Source organism: Oculina patagonica, chromosome 1, assembly GCF_052425735.1.
Source record: "Oculina patagonica isolate OP01 chromosome 1, crgOcupat, whole genome shotgun sequence".
NCBI lineage: Eukaryota > Metazoa > Cnidaria > Anthozoa > Scleractinia > Oculinidae > Oculina > Oculina patagonica.
Genome location: NC_135758.1, coordinates 1112848 through 1128587, shown reverse-complemented (window position 1 = coordinate 1128587; position 15740 = coordinate 1112848). Strand labels below are relative to the sequence as shown.

Sequence of the window (15740 nt, the reverse complement as noted above, 5' to 3'; positions counted from 1 at the left end):
GATTTTCTGCAGCCATTCCCTATGTTTCATCAGAAGGTCTTCTTGTGAACTATTATGGATAAATCAGCCGAAGGAGGATTCAAGAGTATGGAAAATACAATCCCAGTGCAAAACGATCCTTGCGAACACAGAAACAGTTGCACAAAATCTCATTTTAATCTTAAGTTGCTTTATAAATCCGGCCCCAGAACAGGAAAGCAGCTGGCTCATACCTGATTCAACGTTGATTTCAACAGCAGCCTCTTCTTCATCGTCACTTTCCTCGGCCACACTTCCATAGTCACACATCTTGTGCAGGACCTCGAGCTCTTTCTCTAACCACTTAATGAAAAACGGCCTCAAATCTTCGTCAGCAATCTCACAGCTGGATGGCAGTCCGTGAAGCTCGTTGATCAAGAGTTTGAGCATTGCAGAGAACTTCATCTGCTGCGCTACAACATCTAGATGTCGAGTCTCTTTTGACTTTGCAGTGGGCGATTCACTATTTTGTAACTTAGCAACGTCAACTGAACTGTCGTTTCCAGGCTCTGAGTTCTCATGAATGTCATGGCTACCTTTCGAATTTGATGACTCGTTGAATTCTACGCCATTTATGCCATCCAGCCCAAGCCCACCAAGCTTCTCCGAGACAGGCTGGCTCCAATCAAAACCATTTGAAAGGTCGTCCAATCCACCACCACCAAGCTTAGATGAAACAGGTTTTGACCAATCGAAATCGTCAACACTTCCACCACCAAGATCAGAAGCCAAGGGTTGACTCCAGTCAAAATCAGCAGAGGAATCGCCACCGAGTTTGGACGAAACTGGCTTACTCCAATCAAACTCTTCAGCCTTACCATTAACAGATGCATCAGTGTATGTCCCACTGAATGAAAAGTCGCTTAGTGTGCCGGTACTGATCATGTCTCCAGTAACATCATCAAGAGTGTCACTGCTCTCCTGAACTGCTGATTCACCGTCTGGGTGTTTCTTCTCATCTCGTTCCGACGTGTCGGTCGCAGGTAGTTCCATCAAGACCTGCAAGGCCAAAGCAGGGCACCCAGAGTTCAAATGTGCGTGTGCCGTCTTGAAAAACAGTTGTCTTTCCATTGGAGTAAGAGGCTCGTCAATAATCTCTTCCTCACGAATGCCCCCTATCTGTCTTGAAGGAAGAACCCGCGCACCAGATTTCATCTTGTTTTTGCTGTCGTGTTCATGCATGAACCGTTTTCTTTTGATCAGTGGGTGCCTACGAAGGTAGAGATAGAAGTTGAAAATATCGGGATTGCCACTGGGCGCTAATGGATTGCATTTTCTCTCTTGTGATTTGTGAGTGGTTGGTTCAAATATCAACGTTTCCAGTGCCTGGTTATAGTCCTTCATGATCCAGTAGGCAATGCTTCGAAGAAAGGGATCTGAAATGTCAAAGCAATGCAACAATCACGTCTCAGTTAACAACAAAGGCATTTTAAAACGATATTCTTCTTCTTCGGTATTTTGTATGCCAATGACATCACAGCATTGTATCTCAATCATTTTATTTTTTTTCAAATTTGAATCTTGAACAAAAAAGAGCGAACACTTTCTTAACCTACAGAACAGGTAGTACAGTCCATCAGTGTTTCATTAACACAAGACAGGGCTGTTCAGGGTCAGTCATGCACATCTCAGTGTTTCTCTTTTGCTAAACCAACCACCAAAAAAAACTGCCTGTTCTGCAGGCTAACACTACTTTCTAAACGTCATAAATCTTTAGAGAAATCACAGAAAAACAAAAACATGTGAGAAACATTCTAGACAAAAACTTCTTCAAGCATAACCCAGTTATTAATTGAAGTGACACCATTTTGGTGTCATTGTGGTTGGAAACAATGATTTTCGAGCATTGTAAATGACACTTGCATACAAATTGTGATAAACTTAGAAAAGTCGGGCCGACGTTTTTCAAGTTTACCATTCCTTTTTCATCTTCTCTTGCCCATCCATGCCCCTTTTTGGCCTTTCTGTGTTTCTTTTGAGTTCTTCTACAGTTTTAGGCCGTTATTGTGATATTTCAGTTAACTCTATGAACAGTTGATCAGTGCCGAAATTGCCTAAAATTGCGTGACATAGCCCCTTTTAGTTTCACATAAGCTCTTTTTTTAGACCCTACCCTGTACTGGTTCCTGCGCATTTTCTCCCTGACCCAACAAACACTCCTTTAGTATGCGTGTGTAGAGAGGACCTCCTGAAGTGTCTTCCTCGTACAGCCGAGCAAGGACCAAAGCCAGCTGAAAATCATGCAGTCGGCCAATGCAAACCTGACAAATTAAGCAGGAAAATTGAATACTTAGACGGGTCAGGTAGCAGCTCGCGCAAACTATTACATGAATGGTTCGCAACCCTTTGAGAATAAATGAACAAACAAGGACCAAGGACCAAAGCCCCAGGCTCCAGAGGAAACAGCGACTGCTTTACAAGAGGATCAGTAGAATTACAAGATAACGAGAGATATTCTACTCTACTGGATTTAAAGCTTCCGCACAAAATGCACAAGTCATGTAAAACACACAGGTTATTAGAGAGGTTAAGCATGACCTTTACGGCAAACGGCAAAAATCGAAGTTTTGGTGTTTGATTTTAGCCGTTTGTACAATTTAGGGAAATTGTTTGCATTCACTGTGATTAAGGGATCTTTTTCCTATTTTTTGACTGGCTTTATTTAAGTGCTAAAGAAAAAGCGAGCAAAATCAGAATTATTTTTGCCGTTTGCCGTAAACGTCATGCTTAACCTCTCAAATCTCCCATAACGGGGCTTTCTAGAGGCAGCGTCTAAGGGTACCCTTATGGTAAGTAGCGTGCTACTGGGGGATACAAACGTATGTAAAGCGTTTCTGTACTCAAGATTACAAATGTAAAGTTCATATGACGCTGAGACCAGAACTAAGTGACTAGAAGCCACAGGTTTACACCATCTACCGGTGTTAAATGAAGCATTCCTTTGTTAAAGGGACTATGTCACGGGGATTTCGCAGATTTTTGGTCTAAAATGTTCTGAAATTAGTGGTACGCAACTTAACCCTAAATAAACAATATCATTGAACATCTATAGGAATAAACCTCAATTTGCGGATATAAATCAGGCTACGGCTATAAATATCGATATTTCGAAGACGCGCGAAAACATCTTGAAAACGTTTGCCTTATTTTTCTAAATTGCAATCCGTTTCCATCTTAGCCGTCCACACCCAACGATGCTCGTTAACGATTACAGTGCTCTAATATAGCAATTTTTAATAAAAATGGACTTTTATTTTTAGGTTTCCTGCGACACAAATATAAATTTTGACGGTTCAAAAATCTGGTAAAATCCGTGACATAGTCCCTTTACCAGGACTGTAACGTAGAATCCTGGCCCCAGTCGTTTAAAGGATGGAAAACGCTATCCGCCACATGAATCACCGTCTAATGGATAGCGTATGTTTTTGTCAAGACGTATCTACTCGAAAGCGTTGAACATAGCGTTAACCACATTTTGAACAACTGCGCCCTGAAGTAGAGGTTCTTTTGTAGTTTGTAAAACAAAGCAAGAACAGGTTTTAGGCACCTGCATCGCATCCCACAAGGAGCCTGCCAGGAGAAAAAACGCTGCAGCATGATCAAATCTCTGTTTGCCCAACAGAGAGTAGGCATTTTTAAGAGCTGCCTTACGCCATCGGTCTTGAGTGAAGTCACGAGCAAAGAACTGTGACATCTTGGAATCTCTGACAGTTCTGCAATAAAAAGAAGAAGAGTTAAAATCACAACGCTATAACATGCTCAACTGCCAAAAAAAATTGCTGACAGAAAAATCTCACAAACTTAAAATGAAAACTACAACAAACCTATACAATCCACAAATTACATTCTTCTTTCTCATCGCCAAGTAAAACAGTGCGCAATCAATGGGTTCCTGTTTCTTTGAGAACTGAGCCTTGGCAGTCTGAAAGGAACAAAATTCGCGACATTTAAATAAAGGGTTGTATGTACTTGAGAAACAGCTACGACATGTAACAGAGATGCCAAGTCCGCATGAGAAAAAGAATGTTGTTGGTAAATGACGTTTTGATAACCTGAGTGGAAGTCAGCAGGTTGTCGAAACGTCAGACTAGTCTTATTCAAGAATATTCTAACTTGAACAGGTACACTGCTGTAAAGAGAGTTTTACGATTATTTAGCAACTTATGTAGTCAAATGAAAGCCATAATAAAAAACAGGCTGCAAAAAGACTGGAATCTGTAACATTGGAGAAAGCGCGCCTTTTTTTTTTTCAGATAACCTTCACAGGTTGTTTTATAAAATTTCGATCGGATAACATGCGTTCTGATCGGTTGTAATTTAAGTCGTTTTGCATAAGGCTATGTGAACAATGTTGTGAAAAATTATTGCGTTTTGCTGGCTTTAATTCATAACAAAAATAGAAATAGAAAACGGCCGCTTTGTGTTTGCATAGCTTGATGCAAACACTCGAGATTACTCATGTAAGCCCTACTCTTAGTTATCAGACACAGTCGAACATCTTTAATACGGGCACTAAAAAGACGGGGAAGAGCGTCCGTATTGTGGAGGTATTCGTAGGTAGAATTTATATGAATATTGGTCTCTTTCGAACCAAGAGAACTGTCCGTATTAGGGAGGTGTCCGTATTATAGAGATGTCCATAAGGTGAGGTTCGACTGTAGGAGATTTTCTTTTTGGGGTTAGAGTGATTACCTTCTCGATGAGCCTTCTCAGTGTGTCGTTACTTCTGACCCACCATCCAATGCCGTATTTCCTCAGTTCTGTCCATATGGCTTCACCTCTCAGTACCGGTGGAACCATGGCTAACAGTTCTTCTTCAGATTCAGAATGGAAAGCCCAGCCATAGTATGAAGAGGACAAACCCTACGACAATTCAACACATACCAGAGTTAGTGTCAGCTCAAGGAAGTTGTGTGCCTGCTTAGGGTAGGGGCATGAGTGTCTACTTAGCATTACTGAGTATGGGAAGATGAGTGTATACTTAGGGTATATGAAGACCGGTCGGCTTAGGAAAGTTGTGCAGGGCTGCAAATAACAGTCGGTCATCGGACATTGGCCGACCAAAATGTGCTCATGTCTGACGAAATCCCAAGTGTGATCGGACATGATGTCTGGACAAAATTTTGTGATCGTAAATCATTTTACGCCAACAATGGATAAAATTTAACATTTTGTTCTTGGTGATGTCCGACCAAAATTTTGTTTTGTCCGACCAAGATGGTGTCTTCGTAGGACATATGTCCTTTCAAGTGAAAAAAAATATTTGCAGCCCTGGTTGTGTATTCCGCTCAGGAGAAGTAAATGCCTACTAAGAGATTGCAAGTGTCTGCTTAGAGTTAATGGGTGTGGGAGATCAGTGTCTGCTTGGCATTATACTAGTGAGTGTGCAATTGCAAGATGAGTGTCTGCTCAGCAGAAGTGAGTGTCTGCTTAAAAAAAGTAAGTTGGGGGCTAGGGGAGGTGAGTGTCTACTTAGCATTTCAAGTGTCTGCCTAGGTAAGGTTAGGTGCCTGCTTATGGTAGATGAGTGTCTGTTTAGGGTATCTAAGTGTCTGCTCAGCAGACGTGAATGCCTCCTCAGATAACTTAAGTGTCTGATTAGGAGACGAGTGTTTGATCTGCAGAAGTGGGTGTCCCTAACACTTAGTGTCTGCCTAAAGGAGGCAAGTCTCTGCTCTGGGTAGAAGAGAGTCTAGTCAGGGAAGGCGAGTCTCAGCTGCTCAGCAGAAGAGAATGTTCACCCAGGGAAGGTGAGGTTGAGTGTTAGTAACGGGACTTTCCACATACCTTTTCCTCCAGTACCGCTCTGTGTTTAGGGGGTAGTGACCTCATCAGGCAGGTATGGTGTCTCATGGCAAGTAAAAAGCGCAGTCCACACTCATCAACAGCATCCCCACCACTCCCTGCTGTGGCACCAATGCTTCCTGTTGTAGCATACCCACCCCCTCCCCCACCAGGGCCTCCCATTAGACCGCCAATGCTACTGTAACTTTCATCTGGGGAGAAAAGAAACAGTTTGATCAACTCAGCTTTAATGAATGTGTAATTACGTTACTGGTAGCCATAAGGTAGGGTAAAGTCTGTGTCCGAGCCAAGTGGCCCATACAGCCGGAGCTTATCCTGGTTTCCGTAGCATTAAGCGACTAGGAGTATTGCTACTCCACCCTGGATGGGATGCTAGTCCATCGCAGGGTTACCCCCCAGCAGTAAATTCGCCAGTATCCATTTATACACCTGGGTGGAGAGAGGCACTGTGAGAGTAAAGTGTCTTGCCCAAGAACACAACACAGCGCCCCAGCCAGGCCTCGAACCCGGGCCGTTCGACTCGGAGTCGAGCGCGCTAACCATTAGACCACCGCGTCTCCCACTACTGGTAGCCATATGCACAAAGAAAAAAAGGTGGTGACTACATCTTCATAAACACTTGAAGATCTTACTCTTTTTTTCGCGTTCGTCGAAGGAAAGCTCACATGAATTTTGTGTTGGTGTCCCAGCGTCTCAGGTGCGCACAAAAATTCGAAACTTTTTCTAACATACCGTCCTTCTTTGCAAACTTGACTCCTCTCTCAATAGAGCCAGGACTTTCTTCCAAGTCAAGCTTGGCTGAGGCAAACGTATCTGCCAAGGCTAACAATTCCAGTTGTTCAATACTGGTCAAGCCTGGAAGGGGTTTCTTTGTGAGTTGATAGGAAAGCAATCGAGCCTAAAATATATATAGACAAAAACAGCACAAAGATGAGCAAGAGGCAAAATGCAGTAATACAAAACCCAAATAATAGGCCTTATCACGATTTTCGACGCCATCTTGACGGGTAGGAAAAGCGGGTAGAAATTACAGTGTTTGTATGGGAATCCGACGGCAAATATTTGTTACAAAACTTGAATTCTGGACAACTTATGAATTGTTAAGTTAAGATACTAGGCAAAAGTTTTTATTCGCCGAGTTTGAGGTATGTAACTGGGCTAGTAAGCGTTCAGTTACGTTTTTAATTTCCCATACATTTGTCTATATTTTTTATGAAAATTGACGCGGTTCGCGGGAAAAAATCTTTTGCTAGTATCTTAACAGTAACTATACAATTCATAAGTTATCCAGAACTGCTTCAATTTTAGTAAAAGATATTTGCCGTCGGATTCCTATTTAAACACTGTAATTTCTACCCGCTTTACCTACTCATCAAAATGGCGTCGAAAACCGTGATAAGGTCTATCCCAAACATGCTTTTCAGGTAACTGTATTATACAATCTATGTTCGCACAGTGTCTGCTTGGTTAATTGTCATAATAACAGACTTTTGGCGACATGGATACGGCAATAGGGGAATCGGCAGAGATGGCCACGTGACCATTAGTTTCCCGCCATTTTCACGTCTGTCTTTCTAGTGTTTTCGCGTCTATCAAAATCGTGAGTACGATCTCAATTTTATCGTCGTTCTTAATCTGATATACATCGTATTAGCAAGCGCATATGTGCAAGCTAACGTTGTTTTATTTCATGCAGAACGATATTATGTACGCAATTTGGAAGATGCTGAGTGATTACAAGGCTAACTACTTCATACAAACTGTATCGTACTGTCACACTACTGTCCCACTATTACAAACCTGTGCCAAGCCAAAGTGTACAGGACTCCCAGCCTGTGCCACGTGTGTTGGACTGCTTTTGGTTCTCTTCTTGTCCAAGAATCTGTTGTCCTCATCGTCTGAATCAAAGCTGGAGCCATATCGTGGTGTTTCAAACAGGGCACTGTAATCAGTCTCATCTGCTAAAGTCCCTTGTGTTCCATCTACTGAGTCAGCTAGAAAAACAGTGAGGATCTCTTAGTAAATGCCTGGTCACTAAACAATTGTCAACCTGAATTTCAAACACTCGCAGTATTTGAAGCAACCATACTACATGTATGGATATTTTCCTCAATAATAACTAACTATAATTTTGAATATTTATTTGATGTTAAAATAATAATATATTCTAAAAGCGCTTTACAAGTACAGATAAAATGTTAAAAAATATTTAAACGATAAACTATCAAAGAAATATTTACGTCATTATTAAAAGATCAAATGTTAAAACTGTTAAATTAAATTCTTTCTTGAACGCATTGTGCTTTTTGCTTTTTTGCGCTTGGTTCATTCTCTATTAACATCCAATGAAACAAATTGATATACGGATAATGAGAATTATACTAGGGCCGCCAAGCGGCCTGAAGTAATAATTCGGATTATATAAACAGACGAAGTGAGAAATATATGAGAAAACAAATGGTAGGAATTTCCCAGTTAGTGCTTCAAACCACTTTTTAACGCTAAAAATATAAGCGGTACCCCCTTAAAAGCAAAACAAGGGCCTGGGTCTACCTATAAGGCCCTGGTGCCTAGGTCCCGCGGACCCATGATCCTTCACTGGCTTTTTGACGCCATGGAATAGACAGGCAAAGCAACACCCTATAAATACACCAGGGAAGGGTGAAGGGTGGGAACCTCATATATTTCTCACTTCGTCTGTTTATATAATCCGAATTATTACTTCAGGCCGCTTGGCGGCCCTAGTATAATTCTCATTATATTTCACAGACTCCGTTCGAAATATATGAGAAAACAAATGGTAGTTTTTAACGCCACTTGTATGAGCAATTAAAAAATCATAACACAGCCAGTTTTCATGTAAACTTAAATGAGAGGAAAAACCTCGATGTCAGTGTAGAACGGCTGTTACATCTACCTTGAGGAAAAAAACCTCCATAGCAAGGTTTAAATTAAACATGGGATAACAGTAAAATGTGCTGAATGCAGTTTAAGCACAAGACCAATAGGTCATCTAATGCAAAAAGTAAGTGTGAGAAATATACTGGCGGCTGCTATTGTAGAAGCAACACACACTAGCATAGCTTTAAAATATGACTGTCCATTCCCGCTGCCCACATAAAAATTTTCTAGCCAGCCCACAATGCGTTATAACGGTTTGTGGGGCAGTCTAATTGAAATTAACAACTAAACTGTTGACAGAATGTATGTTCCTAAAAAGATAAAATAACTAAATATCGTTCAAGACATTATTTGTGAGAAAGCTTTTTGCCTTGGTCAAAGACCGGCAAAACATGCTTCAGTAGGTTTGTCTGAATCTGAACCTTAAGGACTGGTGGAGAACCACTTCAGAGTGTTTTGACGACTTCCTTTAGTTGTCGAAGTCAAAGGAAGAATATCGTCCAGGTTTATAAGGACTTGAATAGACTTTCCCTTGAAGAAAGTTGAAAGAGGCTTAATCAATTCTGTAGGGCCAAACACAGGCCGAATGGGCGGGTCTTGAACCCGAACATATCAAATTTTGAAAAACTCGTAACGAGAACTGAAATGAACGAGTCCTTAAAAAATGTACTTGACATAAAAACTCCTGGTAAAAGCGACGCTTTAAAGCAACTGATGTTTTCCGTCTGGAAAGGTTCGGTACAATATTGAACTTCATTTGATCGGGTCTATCACTAGACACATGGGTCCTAGGTTTTTGGTACCAGGAAAAACGAGCTTTCGTGAAAAAAATCGTATCGTGAAAAGGGAAATCTTTCATAAAGATCCTTTTCGTGGTAACCTATGAAGTGCTGGAATAATAAAAGAGCCTCCTGACCCGATATGTGGGTAAAGGTGGAGACGTATAGGGATGGTATATTAAAAACCGAAGGCTCATTTCTGAGAACCCGTAATGATGTGGAGAATACACGGTACGATTATGGGGCGATTTTTAAGTCACAAGGCGCTAGGAGTAATTGTACTGTGCGAGTCTAATTGACTTCACCTTTTGATCGTCGTCAACGCTAATTCTGGCAACTAAGTTTGGAACGGTGCAAATACACATATCAAGTGGATTGATAATAAGTCAAGCTGTCTCCTTGATGTTTGTTACAAAACAAAAGGAACTATATAACTTTGTTTAATAAAGTATTGACTGTATAATGCGCCATATCTTTTCATCTCCCTTTTTTGGTGACAGCTTGAGGGTAGCTTTGCAGCTTTTGTGAAAAGAACACAAAAAGAGCTATAGTTTATAGTTTTTATAGTAATTTTGAACAAATTTACTGTGGTAAAATTAAGTTTCTTTTATCTGTCTGATGTCTCAAAATAGACAGAAAAGCATTTGCTCTGCCAGCAGGTAAAGCTTGCAGCATGGTTACTTTTATTATCACATAAGTTGGAGCTCAATCATTTTCGATACAATCGTGAAGGCCATACATGGGGCCAGTGGCATTCTAGAAGTCAAGGCAAACAATGAACATTGATCCTTGTCCCTTTCTTGGACAGGATATCTCATTCAAAGGGGAACTTGATTTGACAATTGCTGATCAAGTTTTGGGAGCAGATAGTGCATCCACTTCAGGAGTTCCCAATCTTCCATAATAAGAAGATATAGCTTATATATATATATATTTCCAAAAGTTAGTATCCACAAATTTGGGTAAAGAGGATAATGGTTTCCAGGAGGTTGAATTGGAAGTGAGTCGAACAGGCCATTATCATCACTGTAATACTACTCAAAGTTTGCAGCTTCGTCAGTTATGTCTTATCAGACTCTGTTTGTTCCTAAATGGTCTCTACGAGAGTGCCATCACTATAAGACTGCATTAAGTTCCCAGCTTCTTTAGATGTCTATCAGACTAGGTTTGTTCCTTAATAAGCTCGACGGGTGCCTAAAATAGGCTTTACAGATGCCTGAATAGGCTCTATTGGTGCCTCAATGGGCTCTATTGGTGCCTGAATAGGCAATATTGGTGCCTCAATGGGCTCTATTGGTGCCTCAATGGGCAATATTGGTGTCTGAATAGGCAATATTGGTGCCTGAATAGGCAATATTGGTGCCTGAATAGGCTCTATGGGTGCCTAAATAGGCTCCACAGGTGCCCGAACGGGCGCAGCAGAAGTCCAAATGACTTATCGGTCGCCAAAGGTTCGCTGAATTTCTATCCTGACGAGTCATTAGCCATATAAATCGACATATCATCAGACTGAACTTGTTCGCAGCGAGTCTATTCGCTCGTAAAGACTCTCGGGCGAGAGAAGAATCTCCTAAAGAGTATCATCGTCTTCTACGTGAAAGGTCTTTGCGTCGTTTGGCAGGACCATTCATCACGTATTTCAGGCAGACGCCGAAACAGTTTCGGCGGGAAGATGGCGACCAGCAACGAGTCCTTCTACGCGACTTTGTGTTGCCAAATGGATATCTTCAGTGATGCAATATATCTGAAGAGCGACAAAATATCGCTAAAAAGAAACCTACTGTGCCAAAAACACAGAGGAATAGCCTGAAAAGGTAAAAAATTAGCAAAAATACAAGATAAAGGGCAAATACTTACCGTAGGGTTTGAAGCACAAGGAAAAAAAGCCAGTGAAGGATCATGGGTCCGCGGGACCTAGGCACCAGGGCCTTATAGGTAGACCCAGGCCCTTGTTTTGCTTTTAAGGGGGTACCCCTTATATTTTTAGCGTTAAAAAGTGGTTTGAAGCACTAACTGGGAAATTCCTACCATCTGTTTTCTCATATATTTCGAACGGAGTCTGTGAAATATAATGAGAAAAAGAAACCAGCTAAACTAAGACAAAATGTTATCAGAAAAAACAAAAATGATGTACACCGCTGCCAACCCTAGGAATTCTCTCCGTACTCATAAATTCCTGTCACTCACTAGACCACATTTGCGTTACTGGAGGTAGGATTGCGTGACACTCCATTTCCAAAAGAAACCATATCAATTAACAGAAAGGATAATAAGGATGCCAATGTGGTCAGCGCACAGACGAAATACAGGAGGATGCTACAATACCTGTAGTTGCAGATCCACTGCCACTTGTGTCTTTATCAGCAGCAAGGAGAGCATACAATGGTAATGGCGGAACAGACAGTGCTCCTTCTTTCTCGTCTCCCTCCATTCCATTAAGATCTGGCTCACTCGCGCTTGACACGTTCCCAATACTCTTCATACTGCTCATACTGCTGAGGCGGGGCCTGCTGTGCGAGGACTGGTCAAGAGCTTTTGCTGCTGCTTCCATGGCTTCACGTCCAACCACACAGCACACCTGAAAACGCACCATATTTTAAAATGACAAGAAAATACTCAACATAATGTTCGCGAAGAGGATAAAATGTTTAAAAAAAGTTAAAAGGCTATAATTTATAAACAACTAAAAACCAAACGTTTTCAGCTAATGATGACTTTTTAGTCTAGTCTTTTTAGTCTGGTTTTTATTTGTATATATATTATAGTCTTTTAACTTTTTTTAACACAAGAAAATACGTTTTAAAACTACCGTAATTACAACTTGGTTAATAAACAAGAGTTCAACGTAAATGTTTGAAAGCTAACAAAATGTTTTACAGTCAACTCTCTCTAAAACGGACGCCGTTGGCGCCGGCTCCAACTGTTCATCTCAGCGAGGTAGATATCCATCTTTTTAGTTTCAGTAAAATGACCGAAAAACGGTAACACTAGGAGTCCGTCTTATAGAGGTGTCCGTTAGGAGAGGGTTGACTGTAAACGCACCAACAGTCATCAACCAAAACTATGGCCGCTGCAAGTTATTAATAACACAATTATGTATTGTCTAAGCTACAGGGTGTAGGACTGCGCAGGTTCCGATCACATTGTACGTTAATGTTTCTAATTGTAAGATGTAGTCGTAAACGCTTGTCGTAATTCTTACCAAATGATGCAATATAGCTCGGACTCTCCTCAGCTTGCCAAAGTTCATGAGTTCCATCAGATGCTTGGGATGAAACTGTGGTAAAACAGGAGCTATGGTGGCAGCTGCTTCAAACAGACCAATCCCGCTACCTGGAGCCAATGATAGAGGTACAAGTTTGCCTGTCCCACCCCGGGATGCTTCGCTGACTTTCTGCAGAGTTGCCGTAGGAGCAAATGTCATGGTGTCTGAGGGGGAGAGGGTGCCATCCTTCACAGCTTTCCACTGGGAATAGACCTGCATCTCGGTGCCAAGCCCAACCACAAGGACTCCATTGCGGATCCAGGACAACGCTCTGGTCAGCAGCTGCCATTTATTTTCTGATGTTAAATGGACACTGTGAAGAAGCAGCCACGTTTCTTTAGCATTGGAAGAGCTCTCCCCTCTCACAGATGTGTTAGCTATTCTTGACGCACAGCCGAGAATGAACACTTCACTTCCGATACAAACTGTCAGGACATACGAGCCGTCTTCAGCTGACGTCCATTCCAGACGAATCTGTGAGTTATCAGTAGCAAACTTGCAATCAAGTTTTAAAGTATCCTCAAGGACCCAATCCATTCCTCCAGAAGACCCATTCTCCCAAATGCAGACTGACAGGTCAGGCTTCTCATCTCCTTGGACTTCAGATTTCCTGCAAAGTGTGGCAATTCTCCCAGTATACGCACAACTAAGAGAAAGCACCTCGCCAGGAGCATCCAATCCCAAAACGCGTCCATCCGACTGTTTCGTTGAATGAGCACGTTTCCGTCCATCTGACAGCCACGAGGTCTCTTCCCACACAAACTGGTTCTCAGAGACAATTTCCCTGCAAGACCAGAACCTAACTTTCCCGTCTGAACAAGACGAGGTGAAGAGATACTGTGCGGGACATGTTGGATTTACTGCAGAGGAAGACATCTTATCTGCCGCCCTTGTGGCTGTGGTGACTGTTGTTCCATTTGGAAGTGGAAGTCTCTGACAGCACACACTCCTTGACACAATACTACTGCTCACGTGCCCTGACTGTGGTAAGTTTAGGGGGCTCGCACTTCGGTTGGACGCGCTACTGCTGCTTCTACTGATAGGCTGTATAACCTCGGGGTATGCTGCTATAGACTCTAAGCCGGTAGATCCCTTGATGTTTACTTCTGGTTTCGTGGCAGTGACCGTGACCTGCCACATGTAAATCATAGACACAATATCCTTGTCTTCACTGACGATGTTTTCTACACCAACAACGTAAAAACTGTCCTCGGATTTATGTGAACTTTGTTGTTGGTCTTCCTCATTTTCACTGCTCTGTTTCTCGTACGAAAAGAAACAAGACGACTTTACAGAGCTCTCAGTGAAAACGTGAAGCAAAAGTGGCTCTCGTAGGACATCTTTAGAATCAGCTAACGAGCAAAGCTTTAGAATACAGCCAGGTGTCGCTCCAGACTGCCGGCTCACTATTGACTCAATGAAGCATTCAATAGGAACTGAGTTACTTGGGCTCTCAAAGTCTAGCGAGTCTAGACTTCCTTCGCTGCCACTGGAGTACAGAGTTGAGCGTGTCCTGGACTTGTTGCTGGAAATGTAGCCTTGCAAAGTTCTGGCATCAAGGATGACTTGGTAAAATCTGTAACAAGTTCCATCTAAGGCCAAGAAACACGCACAAGGGGCCACGGCATGGGGCGGAATTGAGGTGTTACTGTCAAATGAAATCAGTGAGTGTGAGAATAAGGTTGGAACCCAGGCTATGTTCATAAAAGCATTCGGACGCGATGAGTTTACGCGTGTCAACTCCATTACTCCGCCACTCTGTCGTAAGGGCGACACGCTCTCCACCTTCCACACAATAAGTTCATTGCAGTGTACCTTTCGAGATTTGCCTTTGTTGTCATCCAATAGATTTAGCAAATCCATATTATTCCAGCTATCTTCTCCCTTTCGTGCTTCCATCTCATGGCTCGATGTTGAAAGCATCAGAGGTAATTCTGGATGCGCTAAAATGTTAGTAATAGGATACCTATGTCCACACCTGCGTGCGTGATGAGAAACACTAACTACAGTAGAAAATGATGAGTTGTCTGCAAACGCAAGTTGCCAGAGATTCAGCGCGCCATCCCTGTGTGTTGAAATCATGATCGCTGAGGGATGTGTTCCTCCTGTTAAACTGCCATAACTTGATCGGGAAATGTTCAGTGCCATGCCACCAGCTTTCGTTGCTATTCTCTGGCCTGCAGATACAAAGTCGCTCTTATTTAACATGACATTTCTCAGAGCCCTAACTTTGTCCTCCCTAGGGCAATACACAATGAGTTTGTTCAACAGTGAGTTTGCATCGGCGGGAGGAAGGACATTCGGAATTCGCGATAGAAAGCTAACTTGAGGCTGTCTGTACGGAACACCATTCTGAACGTCAAGCCATTCAACAAGCCACACTAACAGTGAGCCATCAACTGGATGGACAGCGAGAAGCGTGTCTGGACTGTTATACCACTCGTGGAGAAGATTTCCAATACAGGATGACACAACTACAGCATAAGTACTTGATTCTTCAATGTCACTTAATGTGTCATCTTGGAGGTGTTTCAAGTAATCCAGAGGAGTTCTGGGTCTTGGTGAAAATGGTACTTTAAATTCTTTAGTCCTCTCTGGAGTATGTTTCTCCTTCTTGCGGGATACAGCAGGTGATGCTTGAAAATAAAAGAAAAAAGAGACTATTTTAGGGGTTGACAAATTGCTTTATCATAAAAACACTATTCAGTTAAGGTAACTGTCTGGTCAAAATTGTCAACATTTCATTTTTTTTTTTTTTTTGCTCTTTAGTTAGAGAAAACACTTTCGTAAATCATTTGTCGGAAGAATAATTGCAAAATCTTAAACAGAACGCGAGATACGCTAGAAAGAGTGTTTCGGGGAAGCTGGTTATGAATAGCAAAAGGTGCCTAAATCCGATATTCCCAGATAGGCACACAGCAGCCTGTTGACAATTTCCCGCAGACAACGTTATCTGGAATCCCGAATTACTG

The 15740-nt window shown here is 42.0% G+C and overlaps 1 protein-coding gene across 2 annotated transcripts in view; it reads right to left on the bottom strand.

The window, feature by feature from the left end:
- LOC144648448 (dmX-like protein 2) overlaps nucleotides 1–15740 on the bottom strand; it is a 36376-nt gene that overhangs the window by 14816 nt on the left and 5820 nt on the right. For both annotated transcript variants that reach the window (XM_078508015.1, XM_078508064.1), the window contains exons 10-19: nucleotides 12706–15404; nucleotides 11829–12081; nucleotides 7624–7817; nucleotides 6556–6721; nucleotides 5806–6014; nucleotides 4711–4881; nucleotides 3843–3940; nucleotides 3566–3731; nucleotides 2132–2279; nucleotides 213–1394 (exon numbers count right to left, since the gene is read on the bottom strand). In XM_078508015.1, the coding sequence (XP_078364141.1) occupies nucleotides 213–1394; nucleotides 2132–2279; nucleotides 3566–3731; nucleotides 3843–3940; nucleotides 4711–4881; nucleotides 5806–6014; nucleotides 6556–6721; nucleotides 7624–7817; nucleotides 11829–12081; nucleotides 12706–15404 (5286 nt within the window). The remainder of the gene's footprint in view (nucleotides 1–212; nucleotides 1395–2131; nucleotides 2280–3565; nucleotides 3732–3842; nucleotides 3941–4710; nucleotides 4882–5805; nucleotides 6015–6555; nucleotides 6722–7623; nucleotides 7818–11828; nucleotides 12082–12705; nucleotides 15405–15740) is intronic.